Below are 21,354 nucleotides of genomic sequence, written 5' to 3'. Positions count from 1 at the left end.
CTGGCTATATTGTAACAAAAGCAGAATACGAGGTTGAATATTAGTGGCAGCCTTTTTCTTCCAGTGGGAGTAAATGCTTTTGGATTGTCTGAATTGGACATTCTTCTTTAAGAAGACTGTGGAGATAAATGTTCATGTTTGATTGCTTTCTTTGGACTGATAACTGATACTTTATTCCTACTGAGTTATGGCTGGTGCTGTGGAGCAATTGAGGTGTTTTTATGCCAGCCGATATTCTGAGGGCGCAGTCAGGTCCTGTTCTTTGGGTTTGTGGGGTGTTTTATTTTGGCTTTTTAATTTACTTATATGTATGCTGAGCTAGGAGTCACAGGGGAACCGACACTAAATTCCATCCAAAATCAATTTTGTGCTGTAAATCTAGGAATGAATCTCACTCAAGGGAAGCTGCCTCTGTGTAGCTTGGTGAAGCATTCATTGCACTTTTTGCAAAGTTTTTATGGGTATTCACTTTACCAGTACAAACCAGAGAAATGTGGTATGTGTTATTTATAACACATTATTTATATTTAATGTGTTAATGGACGTAGTACTTTTAAGACTCTCCTCTCTATAGTGCACAAAGATAACTTGGAATGCTGAAAAATTGCATGCATATATGGATTTATGCAGAATGGTTTAGTCAGAACTTATTTACATTTTTTTATTACATTAGTAATTGGACCATAAATTTCAAGAACTATTTTGAGTCTTGGGTAACTCTCTCCAGTCCTTTTGCCCCAGTATAGCTATAGATGTGCCCACTGGTCTGTACCAGTGGGCACATCTTAATTAAACATTAATCTTAAAACATCATGTTCCTAATTTCTCACTGTCCATCTCAGTCAAAATTAATATAATGGTAATAATTTGATCATTGTTAGTAAATGAACAGTTTGGAAACTGGAGCTCTTATTGTAAAGATTCAGTCTTCTTGTATTAGGACGCTGCTAAAACAATGGATTTTGTGGTTTTAATTTTTAGAAATAATGTCATAAAAAAATATTTGGCCTGGCTCAGATGAGAGTTTTTGTCAGAGAAGAGACTGCTGACACAGACCTACTGGGTGAGGTCATAAGATGAAGTTGAATTGGATGTCAGATTTCTTGCATGAATTGAGAGTTTCATCCAGTATTTAAAATTGCATAGTATGACAATACATGTGATGTAAAATTATTTTTGCAGATGAACTTTTAGAGCCAGGAGCTATGGAAAATCTCTTGTTGTGAGTTTGAGTTTTCTTAGTGAACATAAATAAGTGATAATATTTTGGGCAGTATATTTTCAATATGTAATTGTAGTTGATAAATTACAGTTTGTGTAAGTTTTACAACCATGTATTAAATATCTAAAATTAAAATTAGCAATTTCCACTCATTCACAATGCACTGTATTTTAGGTAAGTAATACTAGACCAGGCAATTTCTGTTCATGCTCAGTGTTTTACACTTTTAAGTGCGGTGATATCTTTCAGCATAACACCATGTCCTTCAAGATCACATATATATTCTATTACAAGGTATGAAGTTATCACTGAGTTGCCACAAGTGTATTTTGCTACAACAATAACTCTACTGGAGAAAGGCTGTCATTGGATAAATGACTTTTACAGCATAATGAGGATTCTAAGTGTCTAGATCAATGACAATCTTTTTACCCAGCCTAAGCAAGGGACACATTTCCAAGTGTCCTTCTAGGTCAGAGAATATGGTGTGGGCTGATGTCCTGCTTAGAAAGCTTTTTTGTTGTTTAGTATGATGCTAGCTGTAGGACAGTGCTTGTAGAATGTGTAGGGAAAAGCTTAACTCAGTCGTTTTTCCACTCCCATCTGACCTACTTGTAGTTCCCAAGCAAGCTGGAACACTACTGCTGCTTCTTTTGTGGAATGATCATAATCTCTGGGTTATTTTTCTAGCTTGGTGATGGGGTGAGTGGCTTAGATCCACAGTCAGAAATTCATGAGAGGTCTGTGTGGCTGTCAGGTACTGGGAATGCACTGCAGCCATGACTTCAGCAATGACTGCAGCAGAGCTGTGGGGGAAGACTGCAGTCTTCTTCCTGGCACTGTTGTCCTGCATAGAATCATAGAATACTTTGCTTGGAATGGACCTCTAATAGCCACCTAGTCCAACCCCCCCTGCAGTTAGCACGGACATCTTCAACTAGATCAGGTTGCTCAGAACCCCATCCAGCTCAGGGATATGGAATGTTTCCAGGAACAGGGCATCTGCCAGCTTTCTGGGCAACCTGTTCCAGTGTGTCACCATCTTCATTGTAAAACATTTCTTCCTTATCTCTAGTCTAAATCTACTCTCTTTCAGTTTAAAACCATTACCCTATGTCCTATTTCAATAGGTCACACTAAAAAGTCTGTCTCCAAGCCCTATGTGATATTCTGTTCACACTGGTGAAATATCTCACTGTGCCTAGAGCATGCTTAAAAGACAAGAAATGGCCATTGCAGGCATTGTACTCCTAAACGTGGGTAATAACCTTAAGGAGAAAGGAAGGGGTGAGTCAGCATGAAGGAGTCATGGACATATTTTACTAGTCCCTTCCCTTTTTGAGGTTATGTAATATTTACAGTTTAGCTCAGTTTCTTACATAACACCAGGGTGGAGGAACACACAGGGAGGCTGTGTAAGGGCACTGAACTCGCTCCCATTCCACTCTAGCAAATCTCCCATGTGTTTTGCTCAGAGCCAGAGGGAGCTCTGAATTGTAACCAAGTGAGCATAAAGAGGCTCTATTCTTTTTGCACACTGCCTTTGCGTGCTTTGCATTGATAAGGTCCCCTTGAGCTTTCTCTTCTCCAGAAGTGAGTGCTGAACAGTCACAGCTCTCTCAAACTTTCTTTGTGGGAGATGTGTTCTAGTCCCATCATTATCTTCGTGGCCTTTGTCTGGACTCTCTGCAGTATGTTCTTGTCTTTCTTGTAGTGAAGAACCCAGCACTGGACACAGGTCTCAAAGTGTGGCTAAATAAAGGAGGATCACCTACCTCAACCCTCTGGTAGTGTCTCTTGTACATTCTGAAATTCAGACACTTAGAAATATGAGTTTTCTCTCATGAGCAGTGTGATTTCAATTTCTGAAGTGTATTTCTACTGCTCTTTGTTTACTGTACTCTCTGGCGTGACTCCTTGTCTTTGGGAAGTCTGGGAAAGGTAATGAAGAGCTGGCCCAACATTTGGGATACCTGCAAGTGACCTGCTGGACAGTTCTAGGTAGTGCATAGTGGGCCATTCATTTCATAGCGTCTTCATTGCTCCATTGTTCTGATTTCATTTCCACAAAAAAGCTTTCTTTTTATCATGTTTTATGTTGCTTTTTTCACTGATTTTTTTACACAACTGTGCATATCTGTTACTGTGCTTTGTAAGTCAGCGTGAGTCAAATTCTCAGTCCTGTATGTCCTCATGTTCAATTTAATTTTTTTAGGTAGGGTATTATTGCTCTTAGAATTGAATTTGAGCAGAACGCAGTCTGTTTCAAGATATTTTCATCTGTAGTGATAATAATTATGTTCTGTATATAATTAATTTAGTTGAATGTTTGTAAATGGAAAAATTATTATGTTTTCCCCTTGATGAACTCTTTAAAAGAGATTTGTGTTTCAGATCAAGTGCAAGATATGGTCTGGAGATCAGACCATCCAGAGAAACATGCTCTGCTTTCTGAGGCTGACATTTCTTTACCCTTTTTGGAGGAAAGTGTGGAACTTGTCTGTTATGGAATGCAATTTTAAAATAATTTTCTAAATCAATCTTTAGAGACCTTGAAGTCCTCTTTATTTTAACCTGTAGGAAGTAGAAGAGACTAAGGCTTGCAGTTTACATTGTTTTTTTTGTTTTTTTAATCTCCATCACAAATTTTCCCCTTGCTTTTGAGTTCCCTCGATTTGCAGCACCATGAATCCATGACTGCATGCTTCCTTTTTGCATTGTTTTTTTTTTTGCTAATGAATGGCATTGGAAGCAGAGACCTGTTTAGACTATATGTTAGTGTCCTAAGTCGCTTTTTCTACTGTGTTTCTGCAATTTCTTGCATTAGCAAGCAGTGGTTAGGAGTAAGCTTCATGCATGGAAAGAGCCTTGTGTTTTGCAGATTTTAAGTGCTTCAGAAGATGTCCTGAGTTCTCTCATGAGGTCTCTGCTGAATCCACTACATCACTACAGAGTCAAAGCACAAACTCTCATAAGCAGTTTAGACCACTTGGCTGTCAAAAGACCTGTGTCTACTCCCAGCAGCTCATAAAGCTTGGTAACCTTGTTATTTCAGTAGTGTTGATTTTCTTGTGCCAAAGGAAGGTAGGAAACAACTACATCACTTCATTTAGAATTTAGACTGTAACAGACCTTTAAATAAGGACAAGAATAAGACGTGACTCCTCCTAAATTTGGAGATGGCTCAGATCTGAGGTTTGGTTTGGGAGAATTCTGTTTTGCAACAAACATCCATAATTGCAGCATCAAATAATCTGTTATTCCAAAGTTTTGATAGTTTTGGCTGTCAGTGGCAGCTGTCATGCCCCTGCTTCTGCCTCAGAGCTATAGTCTGAATATCCTGAAGCTTCCTTTGTTGCCTTTTTTATTCTTCACTTGACACATGCATGTATCTAAAGATATTCCTGTTGATATTTAAGCACAGGTAGCTTGCATAAACACTTGCTGAGCTTTTCCTGTGTCTGTATAAGAAGCTCTCCGCATATCCACTGATTAGTAGCTTCATGAGATAGATAGACTTAAAAGAGACAGGTGGCTCAGAAGTGGCACATAAAAAGCAAAAAATCAAAACAAGCCAAACCAAAGATCCCAGCCTTGAGATTTCAGGGCTTTATAAAATACTTGCTTTATTAGTAAGGAAGGAGATTGCTTTTTCAGACCCTCTAAAGAGTGTTGGCTCTTCATTCAATGTCCAGATCCCAGTTCTGGTAACAGCTAAGCAGTGATCAACTACTGGCAAGAAGAGGTTTGAAACATTTGAAACTAGAAAGTTTGTCTCATGTCAGAGTGAGCTCTGACCTCCCCTACTTTAGTGCTGCATTTAATCTGCTTTTAAATCCCATTGAAGTAACTGGAAACTGGAAGAGTCTGGTAATAAAAAGCTCCAAGAAGTTCTGCCCTTTTTCTGGTTCTCCATATTTTTTAGTAGATTGTTAATTTAATGTAGATCACATCAGGAGGATTTGTAGTGCAACATCTTCCTTCCTTTCCTTCCACATACAGTTCTGTATGAGTAAGAAAACTCCAGAGGGAGGAAGGTATGTGTGCATTTTTAACAAGTCAAAACTGATTTTTTTAAGAGAGGATAAGTTTGCTTATGCAGATACTCAGATCAAAATGTATTATTAAAGAAGAATACTCTCTTGATTAATATCTAGATAGTAGAGTAATATTATCACAGGCAGAGAAACTCTTAAATCCATTAACCATCTCATAGTAAATAGAAGAATTACCTGGGAGGTTTCTGGATATACATGACAAGTTATATACTGTACCTAAAAATCTCAGAGCTATTACTTAATCATAGATTTTCTTCCTTTAAGGGATTTGTTTGATTTTTTTTTTTTTGGTAGATTGAGTTTTCCTTGTTACCTCTGCATCTCCATTAAAGTCCATTTGGTATCTGGATTTAGACATGATGGGATTACAAGGTGGTGGCCCTGATCTGTACATTTTATGGTTTTGGGCCTGATTCCTTGTCAGAAAAATCTCAGCAAATTTTACACTCAGTGTAAACAACATCAGAAGTAGCACATTTGCTTTTGTAAAATAAAATCAGTGTTTTGTAGACCAAGAGTTGCCTTTATCCTTGGATAATCCAGGGTTCATTTAAAACCAGTGAAGATCTTAATAGTCTAGCAGTGAAATTTTAGCTCTAAGCTTCTTTAAGCCAGAAATTTTGTACTGCATAAGGAGATGATGGCAAAACATGTGCCCTGCACTGTAAACTTGAGAAATAAACTATCCACAACAGGAAAAGCCTAGGGGCCAAATTCTGAAATACTTCATAAAAAAAAAAAAAACGGAGAAAATATTGGAAGGTTGCCTGAGTAAAAAGTACGTAAGGACATAAGAGCTAAGTTCATACTGTCAGATAAATACAATAAAAACAAAATCTAACATGATGACATTCTAATAAGATTTGTTAAATATCTTGTGCAAATAGTTATGAAACTTGTCTTTATGAGATGATTTGCAGAGTGTTTAGGGAAATTGTGAAGTATCTTGCTGGCAAGCTAAAGAAATCCCTAGAGCTTGTCTGCTCTTCATAGAAGTAGAATATCTAGCAGCTGTTTGATGAAGAATTTAAGTTAAACAAAAATAGAAAAGATTAACATTGCAGATGTCTTTAGTACTTCCTTAGACTTGTTTGTTTGGTTTGGGGATTAATAGTTGTGGGGTCTGTATAAAAACCCTACGTAAACCCTGACTTTTTTTTAAACTTTCAAATCTGACTCTTTCGGTGAGAAGGGAACATAGAAATTGTTACATTCAAGTTTCAAGTTCACTAAACCCCAAGTTCTCCTTCAGCAGATACTTTAAACAGAAGGTGGCAAATCCTTCTAATCAGCAGAGTTTGGGTTTCTTTGATTCAATGAAAGTAAACTTACAATACATAATAAGCATGTACTGACTTCAGCAGAGAAATATGTTTTCTCCCATCAGAGATAGTGCTTTTAGTTTGGCTGCTAAGTCAGGTTAGAGCAAGGTCTAGGAACTGCAGGAGAATATCAGAATAAAACAAACAAAAAAGACCAATGACCTCCCCCCCCAGACAAACAACAAAAACAAAACCTGAGCACAAGCTTTAAGCATGAATACAGTTAACATGTGGACAAAATATTAGAGGAAATTAAGTGCCTTGCCTCTTGCTGTCGTAAAATTAAGACCATCTGACTGGTGGGGCTCTCTGCTTTAGCCTGGCAAAATACAGTGTGTGCTGGTAGGGGAGTTCAGAGGGACACAGCAGTTCCTGAAGTGATGATCTGGTTGGAAGACCTGTTGATCTGGAGTGTCTCACACCCCTGAAAGCCAGTCATCATGAGCCTTGAGGTGGCCCATTGTTTTGCTTGGGGATGATTGGACCTTTTTGTGCTGCTGAGTTTCCTTGTTCTAGGTTTGTCAGTTCTGTGCATTGTTGCTTGGCAATGTGTCTGTGTACCCTTGGAGGACTTGGAGAGGCAGCCTGGGGCAGAAGCATTTTTCTTCTGCTTTTTATTCCTTCAGGGACAAAGGCTTGCATCCTGAGCATCCTGAAATGTTGTGATTTGTTTTTTGTTTCCCCTGAGCCAGCAACTTGAGATGCATAAATTATATAGGCTGAATATTGCTAGGATTGAAACACTTTTATTTTCTCTCTTATAGAGAATCAGACTTGATGATCCCTATGGGTTCCTTCCAGCTTGAGCATTCTATGACTCTGACGTGTAGAGTGTCTGCTGGGGTGAAGGGGTGGTCAGCAGTTTTTTGCCTTGGTTGAGCTGCAGAGGAAAAGAAATGCTGATTAGTGTCTAAACGTGTACCTTTGTAGGGAGTGCATCCATAGCAGCCATAGAGTAGCAGTTGCACTGTTACAGACCTGCTAGAAAACAAATGAAGAAATTTCATATTATATATTCAACAATTTATTTTATGCCATATTGTGTGTATTTTACAAGTATTGGTCTATTTATACTCCTAAGACAACACTACATTAAAAGTTTGCATTTTCTTGTAGTGCAAGAGTAAAATCAAGGAACAAGTAGATTTTACAATTAGGGATCTCATAGATTGAGAACTAAAGAAAACAAAGATAATTTTTAACACTGAGAGTAATTTAACAACTGAGATTGCAGGGAGTGAATTAGCAAATGTGAACTACAGACTCACGGGAATTGATGGGTGTGGGTTTGTGGTTTGTGTTACAGAGGAAGTTAGACCCCAGATGACCAGAATGATCCTTCTTGGAGCTGCAGCTGCCCAGTGATGCATCCTGCAGTTTGTTATGATGTGTTTTTTCCACTAGCTTGACTGCAGGTGTCTGAGGTTGTACAGCAAGTAGTATATGGCAATGGAAAGTGAAAAATGTTTGGGATGTTTTGCTGCAGCTGCTTGCTGGGCTGCTTGCTGGGAGTTGGCTCTACTGTGGCAGGGCTCTGGCTGAAGCCATGGGTATTTGAGGCATGGTGGTCTTGTCTTGATCGTCCTGGCACCACTGATACTTAAATCATACCCCATGGTTAGGATTTCCCCACATTCAAGATGTTATGGTGTCTTCCAGTTTAGTTAGGATACCTGTAAAGCCAGGTGTCTGACAGGAAAAGCTTTTTACTAAAATCCAATCTGTAAAATAACATGATGCAGAAAAAAATAGAGACATTTTAAAAAAATCTCCAAGTGTTTGAGGAAGAGATGTGTTTAAAAGAATACCTCCACGTAGTAACTTTTTTTTTCCTCTGAAATTTGCTTCTTACAGGATAAATTAGTTAAAGCAGGGATAGCCCAGTGTTACAGAGTTCACCTCTTATGAGTCAGACTAAAGTCTAGCTACTATTTCTTGGCTACCTTTATATAGCATGCCTGTGTTTGTCATCACTCCTCTCCATTTTCTAATGTCAGAATGAATCATTTTAGGAATGTTTGTATCAGTTCTGTATGAAACCAGACAAGCTGCAGCTTACTGAGCTTCCAAGGTTCATATTTTCTTGTCAGTTGGCAAAGTTGAAAACTTTTTATTTCTTTTTTCTCTTTTTTTAATTTTTTTCCCTTTTACAGAAGGAAAAATGCACTGGTTGTGTTTAGTTCTTTTTTTCTCCTCACTTCTGCCTCTTTTCAAAACCTGCCAAGTCTCTACTGTGTTTCTCTTGGTCTGGGTAAGGGTTCATTGAGTCTGCAGCAAGGATGGACTGACGAACCAGGGTTTGCAGTGCAGCTGGTTCACCCTGGCAGGCAGGAGCATGGAAACAGGGTCTCTGCACTGTCTGCAGTCCCTGCCAGGATATCTGCAAATCCGTATTAGGATCATATCATGGCTTTTTACTCAAAGTGAAAGACTTCTTTGAAGGAGTTTCCTTTTATGTAAACAAATCCCACAACGAGCTTTTTAATTCCTCCAATCCGACACTTTGTTCTTCCAGCTGTAGCACAGATCTTCTTTGTAATTTTGGTCACTGTTCAGGCCACCTACTGCAGTGCCAAATGCAGAGGTGATGTTTACTGTGGTGTAGTTTTCTTGAGAGCAGTATCTCCACTGGAACTTGTAAGGAGCTTTATTTGCAGAGCCACTGGGGGTTTGTAACTTGGGCATCCCTTTCATCTCCTTTCCTCTGATAACAGATATTCCTTGGTGTTATCCTGGTGCATGCATTAGCATTTCTGTGATAGTCAGTAATTAGAACTTAACACCTCTCTAAAGAGGCTTCACAGTTCTTATGGTACAGGTGCACAGAAGAACTGGAAACATTTAGGAATTAACTTTTTTATTTTCTTGCTAGTTTGCTGTTGTCTCACCCTATTCCCTGCACCCTAACGCCTAAAAAGACTGTTTTAAAATACTGAACAGCATTTAATAACATTGAAATAACTTCAGTAAGATTTGTCTCATTTCTTGTTCTGGACAGTAGATAAGAAGTGGTGTTATATATTGAGGGTACCCTAAGCTAGAATCACAGATGTTCATAAGTTTTCAGTTGCTTTGTGCTGGGCTCTCATGCACAGATTTCTCCATTGCTCATTGCCATGAGCAGGTTTTTGTACCAGTGTAGAATCACAGAGTCACACAGGTTGGAAAAGATCCTTAACCCAGCACTGCCATGTCCACCACTAACCCATGTCCCTAAGCACCACATCTGCATGTCCTTTGAGCATTTCCTGGGATGGTGATTCCACCACTTCCTCAGACAGCCTGTTCCCATGCTTGACCACTGTTTTGGGGAAGAAATTTTTCCTATTAAGCCATCTAAATCTCTCCTGGGGCAATCTGGAGCCGTTATACAGTGGGTGTAAAGTAGAACTGCTATGGTCTAACAGTAATTAGTTTGCTCACTTTGCATTCATATAAAAGCCAGGTAGAGGACAACAGAGAACTGTGATCACAATGTCAAATTGTTAAATAAAATATATTTCAAATATGTGGTAATCTAGTAGTGTATTACAAATTAGTTAAATTATTCAGTTTATCTTGGCATAGAGAGAGATAGTAGAGCTTAGGTTACTAGTGAATGTAATTAATTTAGTGATTTATAAGAATAAAGTTCTCCAGGGATTGTTGCACAATCCCTGTGTGATAACTTGCATTTGTGTTCCAAGTTAGCTTGAAGAAAAAAAGGAAAAAATAAAAAAGGAAAGTTGTTTTTTTTTTTAATCAAGATGTAGAACAATCTGTGTTCTCTAAATTTTATATACATATAAAATCCGATAATTTTGTTGAATGTGAAAATATATACAAAAATAGGCATTGTAAACTGAGGAAAGTATTCCATCCTAATGCTAAGAACATAGTTTGGTTTCTCTGAGGGTGTAAATCTGCACAGCTGTATTAAATGTTAACAGAATTTCTTTGGCTTCCAGTTGGTTTTTGAGAAGGGCCAAGTGCTGGAAGACAACCTGATGAACGTAGACATGCATACCTGTAAACTCTTTCTCTTTTTAAAGGTATAGATCACATGAGGTTAGAATAAGATATACGTAACTTCATGTTATTACAGTGTCTGCAACAGTTAATTTGTATATCATAGCATTTTAATCAAATGAGTGAAGCAAACAAGTTGGAAATGTGGAAAAAATTACTGAGAAGCATTTCTAACCTTTAGTTTAATATTGTTTAATATCTACTCTCTCTATTTAATATCTATTCTCCCTTCTCATTACAGGCTATTCAAGTTAGTGGTTTCCCTTTTTGGAAAACAGGGTTGATTTAAGGAAAAGAACCCAAGATAAAGGTTTTTTTACTATTATTTTAAGATTGACTAAGCTTTATAATTTTCCACTGGACAGTGTATTGGGCAATAAAGGAAGAGTAGAGAGCTTCAACATAGTACACTGTATTGTCTCTTAGGGTTCCCAGGTTAAAAGCAGCAGGGGGAAATTGAAATGTTATTTGCCAAAACACAGTTTCAAAATAATTTTAATTGGTTTTATTCACAGCTTCAGAGAGGGCATGATGCATTTCTGAGGCCGCTTTGGCACACCTTCATTTAGCCAAGGCAATAACCCCAGGTACTAGTACGTGGTGGGAATTGTCTGGCTGGAAAGGAGCTCAGCCCAGAGTGGCCACGGGGTCGTGGTGAACACCAAGTTGACCATGAACCCCAATGTGCCTTTGCAGCAGAGATAGCCAACAGCTTCCTGAGCTGTATTAGGCAGATGGAGAGAGGTGACCCTTCTCCCATCAGTGTTATGTCTGGAGCTCTGTGCCCAGTTCTGGATTTCCCAGCACAAGAGAGACATGGATGTATTGAAGCCCAAAGAGTCATGAAGATGAGTAAGGGACGAGAGAATCTCTGGCTATGAGGAGAGGCTGAAAAAGCTGAACTGAGTGACAAGAGAAGAAAATAGAATTAGTCTCCTCAGAGGCACACAGTGACAGGACAACACAAACTGGTATACAGGAGGTTTCATCTGGACCTAAGAGAAGCCCCTCTTTGTCTCTGAGGGTGGCACAGGTTGCCTGGACAGGTTGCCTGTGGAGTCTCCATCCTTGGAGACCTTTGAAGCACAATGGGACACTCTCCTGGGCCGCCTGCTCTTGCAGAGCCTGCTCTCACAAGGGGATCAAATTAGCCAATCTGCAGAGGTGCATTCTAGTCTCAGCTATCGTACGATTCTGTGATTTCAGCAAGGTTAAATATTTAAGAGAATATTTCCTTGCACTTCATTACTCATTCCCAGTGGTCTGTTAATAAATAACACGGGAAAATCTACCCACTTTCATGATTAAACTTCTGAAAAACTGTCTTTGAATATTTTCAAGCTGCTGGAAGGTATTCTTCAACAGTCTGGAAGAAGCCGCTTTTTAGAGTCTTAATTGTGTTTGCAGGGATGAAAGAGGTAAAATCAGTGTTCTGTGCAGTAAAAATATGTAAATACAAATTTCAGAGTTAAAATTGTAAGCATGTAGGAAAGTCTGAAAGTCAGAAGAGGCCTGTGGAGGTCATCTGGTTTGACCTTCTGGTGCAAGGGCTGTGGATGAGGTTATTCAGTGTGGTGTGAAGCTGAATTAGCAGGAGAAATTGTACCATTTCCCTGGCTGCCTGTTCCATGATGCAAAACACTTTTCTTATATCCAAATGAAATTTCCCCTGAAACAACGTGTACTCCTGGTCTGGTGTCTTGTTGCCATGCATGGTGCTGAAGAGAGAGAGCACCTTAATCTTCTCTTTAGCTGTTTTTTTTAGTTATTGGTAGACAGACATCTCCCCAAGGCTTTTCTTCTATGGGTTACCCAAGCACATTCCCTTACTCACCCCTCTCTGAATGTCAGGTTATCCAGTCCTCTCACTGCTCTGGTGCTCCTTTCCTGGATCACCTGCATTCTTTCTCTCTTTTAAACTGGAGGAAATTCACTCTATGTAGTCTAGAAAGGCATGTTTCTTCTGCTAAGATCTAGCAGCACAAGGAGATTTTTCCAGAACTCTATGAGGATGTCTCATAGCTAGTTATAAGTATCAAAATAGGTTTCCTAAAGTCTAAAAAGAAATAAATCTCACTTTTATTGGACAATTTTTCAGGGTAGTGCAGAAAAGAGCTAGTCATAAGGGTGATGAAAAGTATAACAGATTTGAACCTATTCTGGCAGGAGACAAGGGGTATTCTGCCATTAACTTTGTGGGAGCAGGGAATAATAATTTTGTAGAAGATGTGCTGAACTGGGACTGTGGTAGTTGGACTAAGAAAATCAGTCTACCTCCTGTGAAACACAGAGAACCCTGGGGCAGCCCAGAGTGAAAAACCCTACAGAAGCCTTGGAACAGACCTTTTTGCTGCCAGCATACACCTTCCCACCTAAGAGACTGCTTACTCACTTTTATATGGAGAACTAGTAACTAGTCTTGATATTTTTGTTGAAAGATGCTGCAATGAGGCATAGCAAACACTAGCCTCATTGTGTGTTTGTCTGCATCCCTCCCTTGATGCTGTTTTTCTTTGGAGACTAAGGCTTGCTGAAATAATTGGGACTCTGGGTTTCTGTACCTCATTTTTGTAGGAAAACTTGGAATATAATAAGGAGTTACATAAAAGTCTATCTAGTAATCAGTATTTTTTAAAGGAGTGCTCTTCCCCCTCAGGAAAACGGAGTGATGAGCTGGGACTTTGTATTCCCTGTTTAGTTTTTCCAAGATGTAGATAATACTAACCTTTTACCTGTGTCTGCTGCTAAATACAGAACTGACAGGAACTGATTCTCAGCCCTGGGGTCAGTGGCTTCACACTACCCAGAAAAGATTACCTTGGGAGCACTTATGGCCAGGAAATATCTTCATAAGCATGGTGCATGAGTATTTGGTGCATGGATTCTCTGCCTGGGCCCCTCTTATTTATAATATGGATGTGTTCTTTGAATTTAAGCCTTCCCCTCAAAATTGCTGTTTGTCCTTAATAGTAGGAAAAAAAAAGAAAAGGGACAAAACATCATCTGTTGGGTATTGGTTTCATTATAGAGCTTGGATTGATCATTAACATGCTCTAAGAAAGGCGTCAACACTCAGGAGTAATATCTCTTATCAAAAAGAAACCAGTGGTGTTGGTTTATAGAAAAAAAAAGTGAAGAATCTTTTTTTGATATTGCTTGTCCTGTTTGTGTGCATCATTTGGTGCACCTGCAAAAGCTGTCCAAGCAGTGCATTTAAAATGTCCCTCTAGCAAGGAATGAAAGTAAGGGGGGGGTCCTTAGTCCTTGACTGGAGGTTTTTAAATACTGTGGTGTGGATAAGATTGTAAGTGATAACATTGCTGTGTTGACAGTCACAACCAGTAGCCTTGAAGTGAGGGCATATGTGTGGAGTGAGAGAATGGTGGCTGCGATGTGAGTTTTATGACAGGCTATGGAATTATGGTCTTGTGAATTGCTCACAGTTTCCATTTAAAAGAAAACATCAGTTGTATGAGAAGGATCAGCTTGAAAACGTGGGCCTTGACATTCAGGAATCAAAAGTCTCTTGAATGCCTTAAGAATGATGGGGCAGTTCCTGATTTTGAATGATGCGTCAGTAGTAGAGGAATAATTCCATTCTATTGTTGGTATCCTTGCTGAGTACTGCTTAGTGAAGTGTCTGCTCCAAATCACATCCCCAAACAAGCATCCAGTTTCCTCTGTGACCAGAAGAAAGGGTTAAGTCTGAAGGGTTACTAGGCATTCTTGGCTTCCCCAGCTGTGTTGATGATAGACTTGCTTCTTTAAGGGTACAGCTGCTGGTGTGGCTGTTTAGGAATGACCTATCAACACCAGGTTCTGTCTTAACAACTGTACTTTGAATGCTTTTTTTTTTTTTTTTTCTGTTACTCAGAAGTGGTGCTTAATACATTTAATATTTTTAGTGCCCTACAGATACCAAAGCAACGTTTGGGGTCCACCTAAAAGTAGTAGGAGACTGGACAGGTATGTAGAAAACCAATTCCTTTTCAGAGACAAATGCCTTTACTTGAACTGCTCTCACTTTCTGGCTTCAGCACAATTGTTCCTTCACTGTGGTGCATTCTCACTAGAGACTGTTCATGCTTGTTTTCCCAGAGTTGTTTTTATTACATTCTTGATGCAATCCCTGCTTTATTCAGATGTACATATTACATGTTTTTTCCACTACTAACTCATCTTCTGATTGCACTGTAATAATTTTCAGCATTCCTCCATTTCTGCCTCTTTTTCTTGTTTTTGGGTGCCTGCTACCCCTGTGCAGTGCAGTGCCTCTGTATGTGCATAGTAGTGTCTGCAGAAATGCTGAAATGTGCAGCTCCCAGATAAGCGGATTTTGGTTCCAGCAGTTTGGATGGCAGCCAGGTTAATTAACGCCTGTGGAACACTGAGATTACAGGTTTGCTTTCATGTTCTTCCATGCTCTTCCACTGCTCTTTGAATGTCCTCCAGACCAGGGGTGTAAGCCAGGATTCCCTGCAGAGGAGAAGGGCAATTTGGTGCTCTGTGTGACAGTTGTATACTCAAGTGATAGTTGTCCTTATTCCGTAGTGTCTGACTTTGTTCTTGCTCAGCACAGCATTTCCTTGTAAGGAAGACAGATAGACAGCAGGGTCTGGTTCATTTCTTATGAAGAAGTGTTCTCCATGTTAATTTGTATCAGCTTGTGTGTTTGTGGAATTGAGTCAAATGAGCTTGTCACCCTAAAAGGGATTAGACCAATGCAGAGATAGTAAGTCTGTGCATATTTGTGGAACTTTCTAGTCTGGCTGCATACTTGTCTCTGCAAGACTTCAGTAGGCAGAGGCTGCAAGGGCGATGCCATATGCGCATGTGTTCCATAATCCCCCTGATTTTTGTTCCTTGCTTGAAGTGTTGGCCAGACAGGGGCAGATTAGCCTCTAGTCTGCCTCAGAATGATGGCTCTTTTGTTGGTAAGCATCATTCCTACGTGGGAGGTGACAGTAGGCTGTTTGGAAAAGTAGGATAGAGAAATACTAGCTAAGTGATTTTTGCCAAAAAAGTGACATCTTTACAGTTTTCTGATTACCTCTGTGGTTTGAATTGCTCTCTTTTAGTATTTATGTATTATTCTCCCAAGTCAGCATCTACAGTCTCCACTGAAAAGAAGGTCTGCCTAGCAGTTGGACTGTGTGATATTCAGGACACTGTCACATTATAGAGACCATTTCTTGTAGTAGTTTTACTAAAGAGAGATATCTCTCCCCCTGTCAGATGTGCTGTCAAGAAGCAGACAGTTTACCCAGCCCTTGGTGCTGCATCAGGACCATGGAGCTCTGTTCTCACTCCTTCCCTTAAGCCCTGTGACAATTAATAGTCTCTAATCTGCTGACTGTTTGAGGAAGGATTATTATATTTGCCACGTTCCTTATTATCTTTCTTAAGCATGCTTTAAAGGCTGCTTCTGCAGACAGGATATTAGACTGGAGGAGTTTTTATGAGACATACTGTCATTTGAGCTCTTTTCATGACCTATTCTCTCAGCCTTTATCCTATTTATTAAAATTCTCTTTTATATCACCATCTCCCATTCCTGACAGTTTATACCTGACACCAAAGAGACTTGATGATTTATTTCAGAGAACTCAGTTACAAGCCTAAATTAAAAGAATGCAAGAGAGGTGCAGATATGCCATGAAATGCAGAGAACTGATTAGTTGAGGTATTTCTCCTCTGGATAACTTTAGCTTCTTTAGCTGCCTGCACCTGGGAGACGTGGTGAAAGAACATTTCCTGCCACTAGCTGTAAGGACAGGAGAGGGAGTGCAGATTGCTGGCAAACCAATTCTGCAGGTTGTTTCAGCTCAAGTCTCTTAACAATGTCTCTGACTGATACTTGGAAAATGTAATAGAATCCCTTGTTTTGTAGGTTGGGAAAGCAATTCTATGTCAGGAGAAAAGGGGCAATAGTATTTTCAGCTCCTGATAATTGCCCATATCCCAGTGTGAATAATTTTAGATTTCAAATAAAATAAGCTGAAAGAAGCAGCTTTAGGAAAAGCCAGTCATTCTAGAAACAATGCTTTGCATAAGACTCGATATTTAGTAGATTTTCAGACAGTACTGTTATTTGCTTTTTAAAATAAATTATTTAAATAATAGAAATTGTAGGACAGAAAAAGTAGGTAAGAGAGGGAGAAGCTACAGAACCAGTAGCTCTGAGACGTTTACAAACCAACTGGTAATCTAGACCCCCTGTTTCATGCTCCATTCAAACAAAGTGGTGCTGTCTGAGCTTAGAACAGTTGAGAATCTGTGTCGCTCAGAAGCAGATTTGGATAAAAACACAAATTTCCTTTCCATTATATAAGCACCCATATCCTTTTCCAGTACAAATCTGAGATCTCCTATTTCTCACCCATGTTGTGGTGCTATTAATAACTGTATAGGGCTTACATGTTCATCACAGAAAACAGACACACAGGCACTGGTATTGCTGTAATGTGCCCTCAGATGCCTTTGGAGCACATATTTTCTCCTGAAATTATTCCCCTAGCTCCCTTTGTAGACCTCTGACCTGTTTATATGTTAAGTTTAAGATAAGACAAGCCAGGCTCCAAGCATGCCTTTTTCTCTTCATTGATTGTAAAGAGAATCTCTATATATCTATCCCACTGCCTCAGGTAGTTTAGTTCATTGGCAACTGGTTGTGATTCTTCCCATGTAAACATTTCTAATTGGATTTTTCATTCCATATTTTGCCATGAGTATTGTGAACGGGGGAACAGCTATCACAGACCTTCCTAAAAATGGGTTTGTCATTATGCAATTGCTGTCCTTGTGCTGACGTGTGAGCTGCTTAAGTCAGCAGCTCTTGTATTAACAGAACATTCCGTGACACTGTGAAACCTGCGGCTGTGGAACGCGGCTTAGTTGGACAGTCAGGGCTTGGGTGCTCAAGTTAGGATGCGTTTGCCGTGGCTGATCTGTGGTGATGGCACACATGCAGGTTGGTTTAGCCCTGTGGTGCAGAGCTGAGTCAGCCTGTCTTCCTCTGTGGCTTCCTCAAGCTGAGCTGGTTGGGTGTTTATACCCTGCAGTAGTGTTTGAGGGTCCTGCAGTGTCTAATTTGTGGGTCAGAGCTGTGAGATGCATGGAGGAACCAAAAGGCTGATCTTGTTACTGGCTATCCCCTCTAAATACCTGTTTTGTTCTGCTTCTCTTGGTACCTGTGGCCACCTATTTTTCTTTTAGCTTTGAAGTAATTTTTGGCTTAGTTTTTACGACACAATTTTTTTCAAGGTTTCTTCTTGTCCCACTTACTGTCTAGTTTGTCCTCAGCATTGTCATCTATCAGCCTTATGTCTCTTCTGTCCTTGCTGCTGCCTCAAGTACTACTGCTTGTTTAACTTTGAAGTTGACATTTCATCTGGCACCTCTGGAGGGAAAAAGAGAGGCCATGGGCCATGCCTCACATCCAACAACTTGACAGCAGTGAAAAAAGATATGGCTGTGTATCAAGACAATGTGTCTCATTCACTGGACAAACTTGAGGGTGTGAGACAGAAAGTGATATTGATGGTGCAGGAATAACAGGCTTCAGAAGCCGTGCAGCGTGTTTTTGTGGAGAACAAATACACAGCACTCAGAGGTGTTGAGGTGAACTGCATGCCTTAAGGCAGTGAAACATTGCTGTTATGTTGCAGGGTGTTGCTGGAACAAATTGATGTGGCACCCTGTTTAGAACACTGAAGCTGTTCTGTGGTCCGCAGTAATTTGTATAATTTTTACCTAGTAGTGACACCATCCTTCCGTGTAGTTGTATATGTTCCTAGAGACATTTTCAAGGCTTGTTCTGGGCACCATGATATTTATTGTGGCTATGCCATAAGAGCACTTGAGTACCACCACCACCACTATTAAATCTGAGAGTTCTGTCCCATTGGTCACTAAATGTTGTGGCAGCAGGAGGTGGTGATGTGTGCAGGAACTGTCCAGATAGAGCCAGAACAGCCAGATTATGAAGTACTGATGTGCTTCACCCTAATAAACTCTAGATTTTGTCTGCAAATATATGTCTTTGCTTCATTTTTTTGGTTACAGATGAGGTTATGCCTGGTAACTGGGTCATTCAGGTACAGGCAACCTTATTTTACAGGGGGCGTGGCATGATGGGAATTTTGTCACATATTGTCACAGTCCTTTTTCTGGAAGGTGCAGCTTTGGAGCAGGAAGTTTCACGAGGGAGGAACAAGCAAACCGTTTTTCAGTTAAAAAATAACAATTTTTCAGAGCATGGCATATGTATGAAAGCATCTTGTTTAATTCCCTGTGAATTAAAAAAAGAATCTTGTTTAATTCCCTATGGAGTAAGACCTGAGACAGCAAACAGTACACACCCCAAATTACTTATTTTTAAGCAGAAAAACAAACAAAAAGTAGGGCAGTTCTTTGGGATTTTGGAGCCTGATTAAAGCTTTTTCTCACATTGACCAGAAGAAGAAAATGACATACCTTTTAAGTGCCTCTGAAGGAAGAATGATCTGAACATTCTGGTCTGGGAGAGTTTGTCAGGAGTATCTGCATGACCATGTTAAGCGCTTGCAGCTCCTGATTTATGGGATGTCTGAAGCATCCCAAGGCTATGCATTCCTGTGCTTACCTGGAACTTCTCATCAAGTGCAGGATCTAGCAAAGAGGCAATATTTTAGGTTCAGTAATGCTGAGGACAGTTTTAGATGTATTGAAGTAGTGGCTCACTCAGTCAGTATCTCCTGCATTGTCAGTGGACCTTGACTCTGACTGAAGTCATGTGTGGAACAGAAGATGACATGAAGGAATAATCAGACTATAAAGTCTGTCCACAGGAAGTGACAAGGTTGTCCCAGGTTCACTGTAACTGCTACTGAGTTTCTTTAAAAATACTTACTCACTGGTGATGAACATTTGGTCAACTCTTTTGCTATTACCTCAAGCTCTGTTTGATTTGGGCCTTTTCCACTCCACAGTAACATTTTTTTGTGTTTAGTTATTCCATCAGATTCCTGGCAGGGTGTAAAGGTGTTAATGACGTGGCGCTGTCAGCTGTTCCAGCAAAATCTGTGTGTGGTTTTGGAAGAGCAGGACAGAGATGAGATAGGTGTTATTTTCCACTGATAGATTTTTATGACTAACAGTTTGTGTATTGTCAGGGAATCTTACACTTCTGAGGAGGATAGCAGAATTGAGTGATAAAAACATTTAATTGTTGTTTCCTTTTAATATAATTTGACATTAGTAATAAAATGATCTGGTTACATTATTGGGAAGTTAATCTGCCTTAACAGTATGATTAGCCATAGTGTACTGTAAGGAATACTAATTTTATTATTCATTGCCAACAATGTTCCTTATTTATTTTATTTATTCCTTTAAAAATCTCAATAAAAGGCAGGATTAAGAGACTGAAGAAAAAGAACAGATGTAGTTTACTGACTAAAAGGGGTTGAAAGCCCTTTTCCTCTGATTAAACAACTAATGCTGAAGGTGAGCACTTCTGAATTTTTGGCTCCAGACCTGGATTGTTTTACATTAGTTGAACTCCAGCTGACTTAGTACCAAAAACAGTGTAACTTGGGCCAAACCCAGTTTGAACAGTGAATGAGTTTTATGTCTAGAGGGGAAAAAAGATATTTGGGTGAGAAGGCTACACTGAAGGAAGTTTTCTCCCACACAGAAGTCCTTTCTTGGTGCATCCTGGTATTTGTAAACTTCCAACCTTTTGCATATCGCAGGCACTTTTTAATCATGAAATGATTATAGAAAATGATATGACTCAGTGATGTAAATTTCTATTTATCCTTTGATACATTATGCACTGGATGTGTGGATGTTGCTGTAGTTAAGAACTGTTCCAATAACACAACGTTGCAGGATTTCTTGTCATGCCTCAGACATTTTCAGCCCTGTGAGGAGCTACAAGAGTGAAGCCTGTGGAGCACATTTGCATGTGCCAGCTGATAGAATCAGAATGAATGTAGGGGAAAAAAAAGCAAAGAGCTCTCTACTTTGAAAATAGAATTATTAGAGTGAAAAGCTCTAGGACATGTATTTGAGTGGACTGCCAGGCATATTTCTGGTTTTGAAATTGCTGTGTTTGCCTACTTAAAGAGGCAAAGTTGCTGTTCTGGAGTTGCCTGTGTTTCACCATTTTTCTGTTAATGTCTGCTTAGGAAAGACTCATTCTTACATAGTTTCTGTGCAGAGGTACTCAGCTGCTTCAAACACTGAATATACAAAGTTTGGCGGGGTTTTCCTTTTTGTGAGCATGGTTTCTAGAGAAATGGAAGAGTTCACATCAAAATACCAGCCCTTCATGCATATCTGCTCTTCCCTGGGGCAATAGATTCTCTTAGATGCCATCCAAATTCTGCTGAAGAATTCCTGCCAAATGTCTAGTTTGGTTCCCAGTTTATTGTTACTTCTCCCTTGGGGACAGAAGGAAAAAACCAGACACATTTCAGGTTTGGAATTTTGAGTTACCACATTTTAACTAAAAATTGTTGGTTAAAATATCGTAAAAGTAGATTTGAAATGGTTCTTTTTGGGATCCTTTTCTAACAGATTGTAAAAATTGACATAGTTAATCAGGAAAAATCTATTCCAGCTTTAGAACTTAAAAAAAAATGGAAAAATTTGTGTAGGAACTGTAGATATTTATAAATTTTATGATCAGAAGGAACATTTATCTTTACATGCTCCCAACTCCTGCATGATGCTTGATAGTTTCTCAGAATAATTTCTA

The 21,354-nt window shown here is 39.4% G+C and overlaps 1 protein-coding gene across 2 annotated transcripts in view; it reads left to right on the top strand.

Annotated features, from left to right (window-relative positions):
- NOX4 (NADPH oxidase 4) overlaps positions 1–21,354 on the top strand; it is a 110,355-nt gene that overhangs the window by 27,742 nt on the left and 61,259 nt on the right. For both annotated transcript variants that reach the window (XM_059838527.1, XM_059838528.1), the window contains one exon: positions 14,516–14,576. In XM_059838527.1, the coding sequence (XP_059694510.1) occupies positions 14,516–14,576 (61 nt within the window). The remainder of the gene's footprint in view (positions 1–14,515; positions 14,577–21,354) is intronic.

This window comes from Haemorhous mexicanus, chromosome 2 (assembly GCF_027477595.1).
Source record: "Haemorhous mexicanus isolate bHaeMex1 chromosome 2, bHaeMex1.pri, whole genome shotgun sequence".
Taxonomy (NCBI): Eukaryota; Metazoa; Chordata; class Aves; order Passeriformes; family Fringillidae; genus Haemorhous; species Haemorhous mexicanus.
The sequence above is the reverse complement of the archived record's forward strand: the minus strand, read 5'-3'. Positions and strand labels throughout refer to the sequence as shown.